At 32.3% G+C, this 16913-nt stretch overlaps 1 protein-coding gene across 20 annotated transcripts in view; it reads right to left on the reverse strand.

The window, feature by feature from the left end:
- LOC143667177 (CUB and sushi domain-containing protein 1-like) overlaps positions 1-16913 on the reverse strand; it is a 315312-nt gene that overhangs the window by 169829 nt on the left and 128570 nt on the right. For 8 of the 20 annotated variants that reach the window (XM_077141080.1, XM_077141094.1, XM_077141083.1 and 5 more), the window contains 3 exons: positions 11259-11450; positions 3556-3743; positions 491-683 (listed from right to left, as the gene is read on the reverse strand). Coding sequence is in view for 9 of the 20 variants with exons in the window: in XM_077141077.1 (XP_076997192.1) it covers positions 3556-3743; positions 11259-11266 (196 nt within the window). In the remaining 11 variants the exon portion in view is untranslated. The remainder of the gene's footprint in view (positions 1-490; positions 684-3555; positions 3744-11258; positions 11451-16913) is intronic. The other 12 variants (XM_077141077.1, XM_077141079.1, XM_077141074.1 and 9 more) reach the window with 5 other exon arrangements.

Genomic DNA, 16913 nt, shown 5'->3' on the forward strand with positions numbered 1-16913 from the left:
TAATTACTATCACTAGAGATTACTTTCATCTGTTCTTGAAGATTAATCATACATTTTAAAAGAGGATTTTAAATTTATTCATTTAATCTCTATGTAAAGAATTACAAACTATTGATGTTTGGTGGGGAAATATCACATCCATTTGTATATTTAGCTTAAAGAATATTAGTTAGTGTCTTTTATGTAGAAGATAAGTCTGGAATACACACACACACAAAAAAAGGGGTGAAAAATACCAAACTACGTAAGTGAAAGAAAATTATTATCCTCTTCTAGAAACCATGGGAATGACTAATAATTTGCTAACTTAAATGATTCAAGAATGTCAAATGTTTATTATGCACTAGTTTTATAAGACAGTCTAACAACTGGCAAGAGGAGTATGGTAATAACATGTGAAGCCTTTTTAAAAATGAGATCTTGCATTCAAAAAGAGAGTTATTAATTCGTGTGTATGTGGGAGAGGTGGAAAAAATGAGTCAGCACATACCATTATAGGAGGGTAAGATCCTGTTCCAGACTGGTTTCCCATCTGCACCAATCACACATGTGATAGATGAGGGGTCAAGAATCTTATATCCAGAATCACACTGGTAAGTAATCGTTGAGCCAAGTTTGAAGTCTGTTCCAATCCTTGTCCCATTCATTGTATTTCCAGGATCAAAACAGGCTTCCCTTGGTTTCTTTATATAAGAAATGAGAGCAAAAATCTTAATTTTTTGTTTGTTTGGTTGCTTGTTTTCTTATTTATTCAAGTCCCTAAAACAGTGTCTGGCATACAAAAAAATACCCAGAGATATTTATCGATTGACAAATGACACAATTAACCTATTAGTCAAATATAGGAAGAATAGGAAAAATTCCTTTATTCAAATGTTGTTTCTTCTAAAAATTATATTTCTTCCTTTTTAAATATATTTATTACAGAATTGGTATTGGCTTTCCTTCATCTAGATTAAAAAAACAGAGCATTACATTTTTATATACTCATATTTCTTTTTTGGTAATGGATTTTAATACTGAACCACAAAATTTAAACTCATTTTTTCATTTTTTTTACATGAAAACATAGAAACATATAATTGTATCATAACTTCAAGAGGAGATTGGAGAATTAAGCTTCTGAAAAGGAGACTGGTTTAATTCATGAAAATTAAGAGCTCTTTCTTATAAGGATAATGGAAGGTAGACTCATAGCATAAACATAGAAAGATGTTTGGATGATTTTACCACCCTCTTTGAGTGGTAGGTCCTAGCAGGGATGAATGTTTAACTTAGTAGAAGAGATATGTTTACTAACTGATAAGGTCAAGCACTCTAGTGGAAACTTTTCTGAAGGGTCTCTATTTCTGCTATTATTAAAGTCTCTAGCAAGCATCTTGCGGCATGTCTGGATTGATGTTCACTAATTATTAAAAACTTATTTGGACATTTCCAAAGGTAGATGACATTTTGATAATTTTTTGTAGTGCCTTAAGCCCTATTTACAACTAGAACATTTAAGCGTAAAAGGAACTAATAAATAAAACTGTGTGTACTATAAAAGTTTTTCCCTTTTGCTGTGTTTATTTAATCATTCTATGAATATACTGAGCATTTATTAAATACAAGGCACTTATCTAGGTCATATTTTTTTCTCCTGTAAAATGAACAATTTTTAGTATATGTCTATCCATATATGTCTGTTGCTTTTGCAAGGCTTTTGCTCATTTTTGCTATACTTTATTATTTCTTTTAGTTTATTGTTTTGATGAATGCCAATGATACCATACTCTATTTCATTTCACTAATATAGATTTCTGATGACAGTTTTTTTTCAAATGAACTGCATCCAATCTTTTGGCTCCCTTTTCTATTCAAGATATTCTATTCAAGTTTTCAATTCAAGATATTTGGTGATAAATCACTGGTGCTTTATTTGCTTAAAATTTGTCATATTTTCTAATTAGCTGACTTTATGATATGGTGTGCTTTTCTGTTGTTCATATCTGTTCCAGTTAAGAACGCATCCAAGTTTTTCTTCAGAGGAGGCTGAGTAGATTGAATCTGCCAGAAATCTTTCAATATTACACAGCATGACTCCCCTGTTGTTCCTTCTATTTCTATCATCCCTGAGAATTGGTTCTGCTACCTGCTTCACTGACCATAACATGAGCCTGCTCTTTGCTTGATACAATATCATCATTATTATTGTCTTTCTTTGTTTTCCTCTGGTATTTATTTTTATATAGACTCCACTGAAGAATCTTAAAATATTAAGAGCTAGAGCCCCCACATCGATACTTATGCTAGCTACAAAATAATGCAAAATCAAAATCGATAGCACTTCCTACATGTACCTAGGACAGAATTTATGCTTCAATTATTCACACATCCTTTGATTCATCTACCCAAAAGCAGTTTTAAGTACCTTTTTATATCTAGAAGTATACTGGAGGTAGGAATAAGAAATACTTAGCTTACAGTCTTATATTTAGCAGAAGGTGTGCCCTCCATGGACTCATTACAGAACAGAAAACTCTCATGGTCAGGTGCACTTCAGATAAGCTCTTAATACAGAAACTATCTGATAACATGGCAAGTGCTTCAATGTAATATTTTTAATTGCTCATGAACACTACAGATCCTACCCAAAAATGACAGTAAACTCTTCTGATTGCTGAAATATAATTTTTATAGTACATTTTAATAAAGAGCTGTAAGTTTGTGGATTTTGAAGTTTTGGAGGAAATTGATTAATTTTCTTAGACCCAAAGAGAGAAATACATTATAAAGTTAACAAAGATAAAATGTACCTCATATTTTCTCTTATAGTTCTCTCTACTAATTGAATGCAAATGTTTAAATGATACATATTTTATAAATAAATTATAAAGCTTACTACTGTAAATTTATTTTTGTTAAATCATTTTCTCTAATTCTTGTAATATAAATTTGTAATTTGTTCACATGAGGAGGTTTTAATGAATATATTCCATTTTAATAAACCCAATAGGAAAATGTTTAGTTTAGGATGTTTTATTATTTGGGGGTTTTCTTTTCTTGGTTGGTTATAATAGGGGATGATGTATCACAAACAAAAATGGAAATCTACTAATCTGGTGACTAAAGAAGAGAGCAATGATTTAACACTCATATAATCAACAGACATGGGTGAAAGAAATAGAGAAAAAGGTAACAGATATTTTACATATTTTTAAAAACTGAGAAAAAATGAACAAATTTAATTTACTTAAATTTAATCATCTAAAAGAGAAAAATTAGAAGAAAATAAAAACACATTTTTAAACAATTTTTCAAGTTATTAAATTTTTCATCACTCAAACCATAGTTTATTTTTAAAGACCATACATTTGGGAAAATGTCCCCTACTTTTCTTCTTTCAGCTTTAACATTTCTTCTCCACTGGAGAGAGGATTCCTTTCCCCAGACACATAAGAATCATTCAGCATTTTACAAATTGAACAGATATGGAAGACTTTCTAAAGAAATTTTTACAATGAAAACATTCTCAATACAAATTAATTTGCACACAGATTAAGCTGATCACAGTACCTTTAAATTCAGTGTTGAATCCTGAGAAACCCACAGATGCATCACTTTGAAATGCCAGAAAAAGACTATTCCCACTGCTCTCTATTCTTTCTGGGGCTTGTGAGCCCTGAAAACTCCCAATTATGGGACTATTTGAGTCCTCCCCTTCGTAGATGTGTAGGAAATCATAAGTGGGCTCCATATTGAAACTAAACAGAGAAAATTTATGTATTTAGTATATATCTTTTTTATCTTCCAGAAAACAATCTTTGAGAGCACAGAGTGATTATATTTGTCTTTGTATAATAACTATAGAATTAGGAAAGTCAAAAAGTTAAATATAACAACAATTTAAAAAGGGTAAAAAAACCAACAAATGCAATAAATATCACTTACATAATGCATTTGATATAATAAAAATTGAAGATAGCCATAGGGAAATGAATCATAGAAACATAAATGTAGCATCTCTTCTCAGTACCAATATAATTGCCAATGAAATGCAGTTTGAAGGAATTACATTAAAAAAGGATAACTCCCACTAATATGTTTTTATATGAATACTTTTAGTTTAAAAAATAAATATATTCAGTATTAATAATTATTTTTAATTTTTAATCTCCCTTTTATTTGTTCATTTGTTTTTAACTTTAAAAAATATAATTGCCTCTACTTGTGTAGACAAATCTGCCAGTAATAGTAAGCTCCTGATGTCGAGGCAGAGGTAGACTATTTCACCTCTATTTTTTATTTTATTTTAATTTACCTCTCTCTCTCCTTCTCTTTCTCACTTTGTCTCTCTCTCTCTCTCATAAATTTTAATATACTCTCAATTGCCAAAGTGTCTAACAATAAAATCCCAAGGCTCTCAAGAATTATACCTCTTTAAATGTCTATGCCATTGGTGATGTAAATCTAATAGAGTCTGTAAGTTAAAAAATGTACATCCTCTCAAACAAAGATAGACCTTAATTTAGATATCTAAGACCTTGAGGTGTTCAGATTACAAATAAGAAGTTGGAAAGAGGTATTAAAATACTGCATTATGGAAGGCCCTACACTTTTTCTCTGATCACTCATCAGGCTATTTTGCATCTCTCAATTCCTGCAGTTTCCTCTCTCTTCCCCTTCAGCTGGTTAGCATATCTAAGTGATGGAGATGGACAGAGTCAGGGGATTTTATGACTGTCAAATTTGCTTTTGTTCAAGTGGTTTACTTTGATGTGGAGATTCAAGGAATCAAAAAAGAACTTCCTTGGAGCCAACATAAGTATCAACCCAACCCTGAATTATGCTGTTGCATTCCATTCCCACTGATGTTAGCATACTGAACATTAAAAAAAGTTGTGTGAGGTTGCTTAACCTGTTTACTTGAGAAGTTCACTCAAGTCAGAAGTGGAAAAAGTAACAGAACAGAGCTACCCAGTATAAAGGACCAAAAGGAATTGTGTCAACCAAGTAGAATTTGAATGAAATAATTTTATTTAGGACACCTTATAAAGATGCTATTTGAAGCTGATCATGCTGTATCTCTAAGATTTAGCTTAGCTAATTATTCTTGATCATTTATTGAACACTAGAAATATAATTAGGCATAGAAAAACACATTTTTTTTTCTTTTTTCATGCAACATAATCCATGTAAAGAAATCTGGAGTAAAATTTGCAGTGCATATGATTTCATTTGTCAAATCTTGTCTTATTTCTATCTAAACCAGGCACACATACCAAAAAAGCCACAATAATAAACTGAAGTTTGACCAAACTTAAGCCAAATGTAATTGGAACATCAGCATCATCCCACAGTCTAGAGGGACATGTGGTGAAACATCCTTTCCAAAGGTACCAAAGAACAGAATGTTTTCTAGGTCATATGTTGAAGATTTAATCAAAAACTTACCACCCAAAAGATATGTTCAAGTCTTAACCCCGAGTCTTGTGGGTGTGAACCCATTTATAAATAGGTCTTCTGAAGATGTTATTAGTTAGGGCATAAACAATTAAATGAGGACAGCCCTAATCCAATATGGATGAAGTCCTTATAAGCAAAGGAAATTGGACATGGAAGTAGAAGTCAGAGAAGAAGAGAGAGATTTCCATGTGACAAAATGCTAGAAACTCTAGAAAGCATGGTCTGATGATACTGTGAGTTTGGAGTGGTAGCCTCCAAAACTGTGAGTCAAAGATATGACATTTTTTTTTCATAGAAACCCTGACAAATTTAGAAATCATATAATTATTTGTCTTTATTGTTAGTAATACCAAACCCCACATCCTGCCCCAAAAGGCACATGTGAATTTGTCAAATATTTTAAACAGTGTACCTTCGGCAGTCCAGTTTGACTTATTAATGCGAGCCACTGCATTTAGAGAGTTTTCCAATCACAGAGGACTTCTGGCTACACTCCTCCCTATTAAGTAGGCCATATTTATTAAGGTCATAGGATAGTTTTCACCTGACCCCACCCAAATTACCCAGATCACAATGGAAGTAACAGGTAGGTGATTTTTCTGGCACATTGTCTCAGCTATTGCTTTATACAGTCTATGAAGGACAATAGAGGTTTTGTAGATCAATCTTCATTCCCAAAATTGTGTAAAATGCAATGAATAAACATTTTTTTATAAAATTGCCTTACATATTTCAAATGAGTTGTACTTTAGGAATCTTCATAATTAGTTGCTTTGACAATGGTAGGTAGGAAGCTCTTACCTATGGGGTCTGTGTTCACTAACCTTTAGTTTTTTAATCTATTTTTAATGCTTTTCAACAATTGTCTCCTGATTTTAATCAAAGCACTACTAGAATTTAGCACCAACCAAAACAAAGAAAAAAAAAAAAAACAAAAATATTATCCAAAAATGTAGCCATCAAATGTTCACTGGTTTTGTGTAGTAGGTGGATAAGTTAAAAAATATCCATCATTTAGCATTAGTACATCAGGAAGGCTTATCAAATTACTTAAAATTGAAAATCATACCAAAAGATGAAAGGAAGTATAACAAATGAGGTATCAGTGGCTGAGAGAGTTCAAATAGAGTTGAAAGGCCACTCTGGAGGCCACTCTCACATAAACTTGAGTTAGGTATTGCTGCCTATCATAACTTGCCAGACCCCAACCAAAACATTCCCGCCAATCCTAAAGTACACCTAGGGCAATATATAAGATTCTACAAAGGTTCCATGTACTAGGATAACTTTCCAGAAACTGACAATGTATAGATGGTTCCCTGGACCAGATAAGTCCTGAAATGCAGAGGGGCCAGCCTCTCCAGAACATCAGCTAGTTCCACCCCCATACCCCATATTATTGACAGTCCCTTCCAACATGAAAAATTTAGAATGGGCATAGCCCAAATACCCCTAAAGAGTGGAAGAAAGATCAAAGGTGATGATGAAGTTATACAGACAAGGGTAAGATTTAACAGATGAGTATGATTGCTGAATCATTATACTGATATTTCTTTTAGTCTCTAGTACCTTAGAGCAACTAGAAGTAAAAACCTAAAATCGTGGAATTATAACCCAATCCAACCTCTGAAATCTGTTCTATAACTAATTGTTATGCTGCGCTTTGAAATTTACTGCTTTTTTGTATATGTTACTTATCACAGAAAAGAAAAAGAAAAGAGAAGGAGGAGTATAACAGAGAAAATAAGATCTAACAAATGAGTATGACCATTGAATCATTACATTGCTATTTCTTTTGTTCCCCAATATCTTGGAGCAGCTAGAAGAAAAAATGAAAAATTGTGGACATGTAACCCATACCAATCTTTACAATCTGTTCTATATAACTACTTGTTAAAATGTACTTGGAAATTTATTGCTTTTTTTGTATATATATTTCATAATTAAAAAAGTTAAAAAATTTTTTTAAAAGTTCCGGAAAAGATGAAAACACAATCACAGAAATTGAAGTTCTTAGAGGTTTAAAAGTACACTAGGAGAAGGAAGAGAAAGTAAACAACCATATCTGGGACTTGAATGTTGATACAAACTTCTTAATAAAAGGAAATTTGTTCAAATGGCAGGTAAACAAAGAGAACACTTTGCCCTGTATAGGTAAGATATCAATAGAACAGTCTCTAGAACTCGTCTTTTAATATATCACATTCATTTCACTCAAAAATCAAAATATAAATTTGGGAATGATCTTAGGATTTGACAAAATGTAATTATATATTGCAATATGATAATTAATATAAATGATAAATATAATACATTTTTAGAAATTTAAAAAATAAAATAAACAAAATATTGAACATTTTTCATCTATAGTAGCAAGAGGTTGTTAGCATATTTTTAAAGACTGATGTCTAGTAATTTAAACTTTAAAATCAATCGAATTTGGGGGAGTTTTCATTTTCAAAGTTCTAGTAAGTTATTACTACCCTAATGTTAAAACAGTACTAATCTTGGGACTGTCCCCTAGTATATGCTATGGAGATGAATTAAGCTATCACATATGTACAGAAATATGAGACATTAATGCAAAATAATACTAAGTGTATCTATAGCACTTATTTTATTACTTTTCTTGAATATTATGTAAATCAAGCCTTCTCATATGGAACACACCATGTGCAAGATAAATACTATTTAAAAGTAATTCTTTGCACATCATGTGTACCCAGCAGAAGTAGAATGCCCCAAGGCATAACAACATATCTCCACTCATGTCACTCTGCAGCCGGATGTTGTATCTGCTAAACACAAAATCTAGGACTTAGAAACAAAATTGGAGACTATATGAAGTGAGAAATGAAATGATTTTTAAAATCCTAGTAAAAAGGTATTCCACAAGATATGGTACTTTTTGAATATCAGGGCAATGACAAAGTCTGGATTTACTTTTATTCTCCAGTCACATTCTTTTCGAGGAGGATATGGTTGTGGGTAGTTAGGAGATAAGATAACACCCTCTGGACCAGTCAGATTCCCTCCACATGCAGTGTCAGGGAAGAGGAAATGTTAGGAGGGTGAAAAATGTTGGTCAATGTGAAATGAAACATCATAGAATTCTTCTGGAAAAAAAGGCTCATTCATTTGTAATTTTCCACTCAACAGTAAATATCTAGATGGAATTTTAAGTCCCAGGAAGCCTGTACATTTTTCATGCAATTACTAATGCATTTTATATAATTTATCACCCTCTATTTAGGGAAGATTTTCAAATTTCTAACAAACATAAGTTGTTTCCTATAATTTTAAACTTTACCCAATTAAAATAATCAGACTCCTTTAATACCCTGTAGTCTGCAAAACACACACATACATACATACACACAAAATCACAGGGGAACAAAAAGCATCACTATGAACATCATTTTATGGTCATGTTAATTCTTTTGTCATTTTTCAGGGTTTATGAAATCATTACCTAGTTTTCGTGGAAAGCCTGCTTCACATGGTATAATGATCATCTAACTTTCATTCATTCTTTTACCTTCTGTGTTAGCTAGATTCAGTTGTCAACTTGGCCAGGTGAGCATACCTAGTCTTGTTGCTGTGGACATAAGCCAATGGTACGTGAACCTCATCTGTTGCTAATTACATCTGCAGTCAGCTAGGAGGCGTGTCCGCTGCAATGAGTGATGTTTGACTTAATTGGCTGGTGCTTAAATGGGAGATCTTTTCACAATCCACAATTGTATGTAGGGCTTGTATTATTTTCTTCATATTTGAGAACAATCACAGTGTCTTTAAGAGGCATTCAGGAGTTATATTCAATAAAGGACCAAGCTGAAATATTAAGCTCTAAAAATATATTTTGATCATAGTACTTAATATATTATTATTAGAATGAAGAATTTTACGTGGCAATTACAATTTGTTTTTTTCATTCATCAATTTTGAATGGAATGTGTTTACACTAATATCAGTAAGATGATAACTGTGAGCTCAATGCTGTTAAAAAGTAAATCAGTTTTTGTTCTTGAACCTCAAAATGTTTTGGACTGTTTCATTTGTTAATTATGAGTTCTCTTACAATTTGTATCTCATGGAAAGTGAGTCTGGCTGCTAAAGAAGTGGTTATTCAATTGCACACAAGGATTTTAATTTGTCCTTGCAGCTGATGTTCAAGACAGCTGAAGTGCTATTTATTTTCTTTTCTATGGTTCTGATCATTTAGTTGCTGGTTAAAATTAGGTAACTAATAAATTAACTAACAAAAGACTATAGATTGGTTGGAAAATGGTCAGATTTTACAATTGTTTAAATTAATGTAAAGTGAGAAATAATGTCTAACAGATTAACTTGAAGTTATATGAGTTTTTAATATATTCCTCCATGACCTTGAACAAAAGGTAAATGGCAGGGGTATGAAGCTGGAGGTGGCATGGGGAGGGGGGCTTTTCCTACTTTAAAATAGGCCAATAGTTTAAAATGATTGCTGCATTTATAGGTAATTACTCCATTTCAAAAAAGAAGCATGCAAAAATGTTGCAAGTCTCTTGATGACTCAGCTTGAAATAAAATGCACGACTATACTCACAAAAGTTATAAAATGTAAATGCAGCGCAAAACATTAAATAAACATGGATAGCTCTCTGACAAGGCTGAGAATGCTAATAAGCAGAGCTATCAAATCTCATCTATCTTCAGAATACTATAAATACCTTGGAAGAAGTTGAAAGCTGCATATCATAGCTCTATGGGACCACTGAGAATTTCCAAACTGCTGTGTATATCACAATAAAAATCATTTTAAATTGCAAAATCCCCTCAAGGTCACCTTATGCAAAATGACCCATTAACTACATGCATATTATTTCCTTTTCACTTCCTCTCTTCACAGAATAATTAAATTTTACACTTTTTTCAAACAGATTACTAGTAAGTGCAAATTAAAATGCAACAGTGCATTAGATAATAAATTGTATTAGTGTTTCTCTTTTAAATTAAGATGAAATATTCTAAATAAGTATTTTATGGTGAAATATTTAATTGAATGAAGAGACAACTTGCATGTAATTGCTATTTTTATATAAGAAGTATTTGTTGCCCTAAAACCATATTTGTGATAGAAATCTTGGATCATTTTTCAACCCAAAGTCTGAAAAATGATTGCTATTGCTTTTAATACCATAACCTTTTAATACAATGGTCTTTTAATAAGGTCAAACTAGAAACTTCTAATGAATTTCAGAAATGTTTCTCTTTTTAATCTTCATTTTGACATTAACAATATAATTTCTTATTTTCAGGATTCATTTTAAGATGCTACTGGTATTATAGAAAAGATATCTAAAATAAAGCGGGTTCACTTCATGGTGCCTGCCCATGCCAAAAAACAAAACAAAGCAAAACAAAACAAAATGAAAAGAAAGTATTTGTTAGTGAGTAGGTTTTGCTTAAGGGCATATTTCTATATTAAAAGTTAGAATAGCCATGGTAAGGTTAGGAGTTTCCACTATACAGAATTTTACATTGTAGTAATTTGATTGGCCCATATTCTTATAAGATTTGTTAAAAATAGGAAATGTTACAGGTCAATTACTGTAACATTAAGTAAACTAATTTTTACACTTCACTAATAAAATAAATGTCATAATATTGTAATAAAATTTCACATATAGTCTCAGAGACCGGGAGTGCATGTAGGACACTCTTGAGAAGTATTTCTGAAGAAATAATACATCTACAGAGCATTTTTAATGATAGCATGCATTCATTTCCAAATATAAATATAAATATAAATATTTTCTGTTACATAATACCTATGCATATAGGAGGGTCGGGTTACCAAAAAAATCAGTTATTCAATTGCACGCAAGTGATTTTAGCCTGTCCTTGGAGCTGGTACCCAGGGTCACACTGGAATGTAATCGTATCTCCAGGCTCTCTGCTATCACCATAGCAGATACCATTTTGAGGCATCCCTGGATCATTGCAGGTTGATGCAATCGATGCTACAATTAAAGGAAAAGGAACAAAAACACCAGGTCAGATGATTGGACACGTTGTCTCTCCACTCATATACATGTGGTTACTGTCTTGGGTTGAAACATTCTTCACTGATATAATGTATCATTTGTTTATATGAACATATGAAAATAATTCCTTTTCCCAGATATACATTTGTTAACATTCATCTTGACAATGCTTACTTTGAGCAGATTTTAGCAAAGCCTTATGAAAAATGCAACCAATTATGCAATATATTTAAGCATTGTATAATGCTTTACTTGGCACACACACATAAATACACAAAATTTCCTTATTAAATCACTTTAAATGAAAACAGGTACCACAAGTTGAATGATTTAATTAAAAGATTCTCAAGGAAGCTTAAGTAAAACTGAATGGGAAAACCTCCCTTACTGTCTATTCCTTCAAAGGTGACACCCAATCACATGATCTTTGTTGATGTTTTAATGAGAGCAAACTAGAAGAAAACTGGTACATTTAAACTAGGATATCAGAAGTCCCATGGGTAATAACGTTTTGGGAAAATTATCAATAACTATTCTTCACTCTCAAAAGTGTTGCAATCTGGGTAATAAATTAGATGTTCATTCTAATTTTAATGAAAACTCTGATAATAGTGTCCCTCCCTCTGATGTTAAATCCACAGGAGTGATTCTAGTGTTAGGAATCTCCAATTACTTCAGTAGAAGTATGCATAAGAGGCTTTTAAGAAAACTTTGAGCAGACAGCAGGAGCCTTGTCACAGGAGGTCCCTGCAATCATCAATCAGACATATTATAACTGCACCTAAAATCTCATCACATAGGCAGCTGCCATACTTGCTTGAGCCCAACCAGTGAAAACGTTCTTGAGATGGATGTTGAACCAGAGTTCTAAATCCCATCTTCACTACTGAAGTGAAATGGCCTGAGGAAATAGTGAGTTTCTCCTAGTTTTTAAGCCACAGTTTATTGTGAGTTATATTAAAAGGTAGGAAGATATACCTTAAGACCCAGAACATCAAAGTTTTATCTTTTTTCATTTTGAGTTTTATCTATAATAATGAGCTTTCTTTTCTTTTCTGCTGTTTATGGGATTATGATACTAAAGATTACTTTATCTCTGAGAACTGTTGTAATGTATAGAATGTATGATTCATGAAGGAAAAAAGATACAATAAATAGTATATTGCCCATATGCACATGATCATTATGTACTTTTTAATATTTGCAGATTTTAAGTAATGAGTAATTTGCATGTATGTGTCTGTGTGTGTGTGTGTTGAATTCTGGAGCACTATTATGAATATGGATAGGTGAATGGAAATAATTTAAGTAAAAATTGTTAGGCTACCCACAGAAAAAGCTCTGTGCTCTTGAAGGATTTGTAACCTAATGGGGAGGCAATGAACAAGCAATATATGACAAAAGACAGTGTTAAACTGAGCAGATTAAAGAATAGACATTCCAATACAAAGTGATCTATGGTAAATGAATCCTATGGTTGAACCTGCTTCAAATCAGAGCTGTGATCTATAGTCAGATGACTTAAGTTCACCTCATTTTCTAATCAGCTCAATATAATGAAAATACTAACTATTAAGTCTGTTGTGAAGATGAAGTATAATAACTTGCTAATTTATTGTCTTGCTATTTTCCAAGCTAATTGAGGGCTGAAATGCAATTTCTCCATTCATTATTTTTTCTCTTTTTGGTTTTTATTAGATATTGAAATGTATACACATTTATCTACAATGCAATAAAAACAAGTTAAAATTAAGATCGGTGTAATCACCACTCAGTGTAAGAAATAGTACATTATCAATACATTTGAAGCCTCCCTATGCCCTTTCCCCATGTCACCCTTTCCCTCCACCCCAGATGCAATTACTACTCTGAATTTCATGCTTATCATTCCCTTGCTTGTCTTCATAAAACCATATATGGATGAACTCCTATTGTAGCCATATATGTATACTCCTTTTTGAATTTATATAAATGCCATCACACATTATATAAATGAAACATAACAGGTTCTCTAATGCCTTTTTTTTTTTTTTGCTATGAATTATGTGATGGTCAGGTTCAGGTGTTAACTTGGCCAGGTGATAGTGCCCAGTTGTCTGGGCAGGCAAACCCTGACCTAACTGTTGCAAAGATATTTCATGGCTGGTTGATAAACCAGAAGCCTGGCTTATTAAATCATCAGTCAGTTGATTGTCTCTGTGACTCATTACATCTATGATGAACTAAAGGCATGTCTTCCACAAATGGGAGAATCCAGTTGGATGTGCTTCAATCAGCTGAAGACTTTTAAGGGAGAAGAGAGAATTTTCACTGCTTCTTCAGCCAGCCAGCCTCTCCTTTGGTATTCAGCAAGACCCTTCATCAGAGATGCCAGACTTGCAGCCTGCCCTAAAAATTTTAGACTTTTGGATCCCCATGGTTGCCTGAGACACTTTTAAAAGTTTCATATTTGCAAATGTCTCCTGTTGGTTCTGTTTCTTTAGAGAATCCCCACTAATACATATTATGTTTCTAAGAGTCATCCAGGTTTACACATGATGGCTTGGTATATTCATTTACATTTTTGTATAATTTTCTCTAGGTAAATGTAACACAATTTGCCCATACTCCCAGTGATGAATATTAGTCATTTTCACTTTTTTGCTCTTACAAAGAATATTGCTGCTATGAAAATTCTTGTACATATTGCTGGTATACATTTGCTCTTTCAAACTATCTGTATTCATACTTTAGGAATATCAGTTTCAAACAGTATGTAGCTGAATTGTTTTTTATTTCAACCTAAGAAACTTTTCTTAATTTTAATTAGATACTTTAGTGTACTTTTATATATTTCTAAGCTAATTGAGGGCAACATTATTTTGTATGTTTTGGAGAGGTTTGTTATGCAGCAAGAGTTTATATATATATATACTAGGCTTACCACTACATTTGATTTACTCTCTAATATCTTACATTGTACTTTCTATGTGTCCCATTTTTTCTAACCTTTTTTTATACATTGAGCAATTTTTATTTTCTTATACTTTTGTTTTAGTGGTTTTCCTTGAAATTTTAGCATATATTCAAGTTTAATATGTCACCCCCTTCAAAACCTTAGAACACTTTACTATTAATTGCTCCCTTCCACCTGTCAAATATTTTACTTATTGTTTTTTATAAACCCTATAAATTAGACATTATTATTTTGCTATGTACACCCTATAGACTAAACAATATTATTTCTTTATACAGTTGATATTTGTTTATATTTATCCATATATTAACTTTCTTTTATTATTTTATAATTATTTTCATCTCAGACTTTTTGTCTGGCCTAAATTACTGACTTCCTAAAGAAAATTCTTGAAAATTACCTACCGTAAGGATGCATGATAGTTTTGGATAATTGTTTACAAATATTCACTCCTTTTCCCCTTTTATTATGGATGGAACCTAATACTTTTATTGGACTTGAATATGTGACTTTTACTGCCCAAATGCAGATGTGATACCAACAAAAGCTTGAGCTTATGGTAGTGGTTTACATTCTCACCTTTCTATTATGGCCAGATAAGGACATGCCTTTAGATATTAGAAAAGATGCACATGAAGCAGAATTGCCCCAGCAGACCTGAAAAACTGAATCTGGAAACAGACCACTCCATGGTCTCAGATACAGTCAATGCCCATATTTTAAAATAGAATTGTTTCAGCTTACACACATTAGGTTCAATGTTTTGGAGAGGTTTATTATGCAGCAAGAGCTAACTGATACAAGGCATGTGGTGATAAACTTTCTAAAGTTGTTTGTTCTGTCCAAAAATATGTTTAATTCTCATTCAATATTAAAAGACACTTTTACTGAATTTATATTTCTGGGTTGATAGTAGTTTTTTACTCAACTAGCAACACTGTAAAGGTACAAATCTACATTTCTGGCTGGTAATGTTTTCCTACCAACTTGCAGTCTGGCACTCCTTTCTTTAAGATCATCTTTCTGAAATTGATGTTCTAAAGTTTCACAATTGTGTGTCTATGTATAAATTTCCTTTCATTAATTCTGCTTAGGATGTGTTGGGATTCTTGAATTCTTGAATCATGCCATGTTCTTATTCTGGAATTTCAATCAGATAAATGCCTTTTATCCTCCATATATTAATCTTCCTTTCATTTATAAATCTTTTTAATCTTTGTTCTATCAACTGGGTAATTTTGGGGTCTTAGTTTCCTTTCCTAATCCTCTCTCTGTATCAAATTATATTAAATCCATCATTTAGTTTTTCTTCTATTGTGCTTTTCTTGTAGTTATAATTTCTTTTTTCAAAGATACTTGGCACTTCATACAGCATATTATTTGATATGCTTACTTTTATTCTCTTTTAGTTTTAAACACATTGAATACATTTTAGTCTAAATCTGATAATTCTAATATCTCGTGCAAATTAAGATATTCATGATTTTTAAATTTGAACATCCTCCCTCTTAGAATTTTACCCATGACAATTCTTTGAAGACAGCTTTGAAAGTACAATCACTCAGAAAGGATCTAAATTTTATCTTACCATGTTCTTGGAATACTGGAAGTCTTCGGTGTTTTTAAATAAATTCTCAATTTGAGGCATTTTGACCACAAAGATGTTGTGAATGCACCTTTAGAAGAGTTTTAACCTGCTTTTGGTTATTAGTTTATTTACACATTATATCCCTCAATGTCACATTTCCTTTTAGAGATATTTAAGTTATCTTGGTGATCCATTCACTCTGTGTAGTTAGTTTATGAGTTTATACTTCATTTTCCCTTATGCTGAGTTTAGAACTCTTTGAAATTCAAGCTGTATGAAGATCTCATACTTTCAACATCAGAAAGACATTGGACTTTTTGTCCTACTCTCTGAGACTTATGTGACTCTCAAAATGAGAGATGAATGTCACCAAGTATCGATAGATTCCCTCAAGACAAAGTCAACTTCTGAGTTTTATTACGAGTCTACCTGTCAATTTTTCATCAAATTGGGGGGCTGGGAGGATTCCCCATTTTCTTGCAGGCTCAGTGACTCATTTTCAAAGGTTCCTTATCCAACACCTTCAGCATACTTACAGCAGATTGATTTTCAAAGTATGTAGTTTACTACAATACTGGAAATTGAAGCCCCTTAGTTATATCTTAATCATAAACCATAATGTCTTACACACCATACTTGCCTTATTTATCCTTGTTATTATCAATACTAGTGTTTTGAATAGAGGTATTTCATTTGGAAATATAGTTCCCAGAGGACATCAAGAATAAAGGGATTTGAATCTGGAAGGGCAGGGTGCCCCGAATTGCTAAAAACATCTTGAGGAAAAAAAAGAAGCTGGAGGTCTTGCACTGCCTGACTTTAAGGCATATTATGAAGCCACAGTGGTCAAAACAGCATGGTATTGGCATAAAGATAGATATATCGACCAATGGAA

This window comes from Tamandua tetradactyla, chromosome 23 (assembly GCF_023851605.1).
Source record: "Tamandua tetradactyla isolate mTamTet1 chromosome 23, mTamTet1.pri, whole genome shotgun sequence".
Classification (NCBI taxonomy): Eukaryota; Metazoa; Chordata; class Mammalia; order Pilosa; family Myrmecophagidae; genus Tamandua; species Tamandua tetradactyla.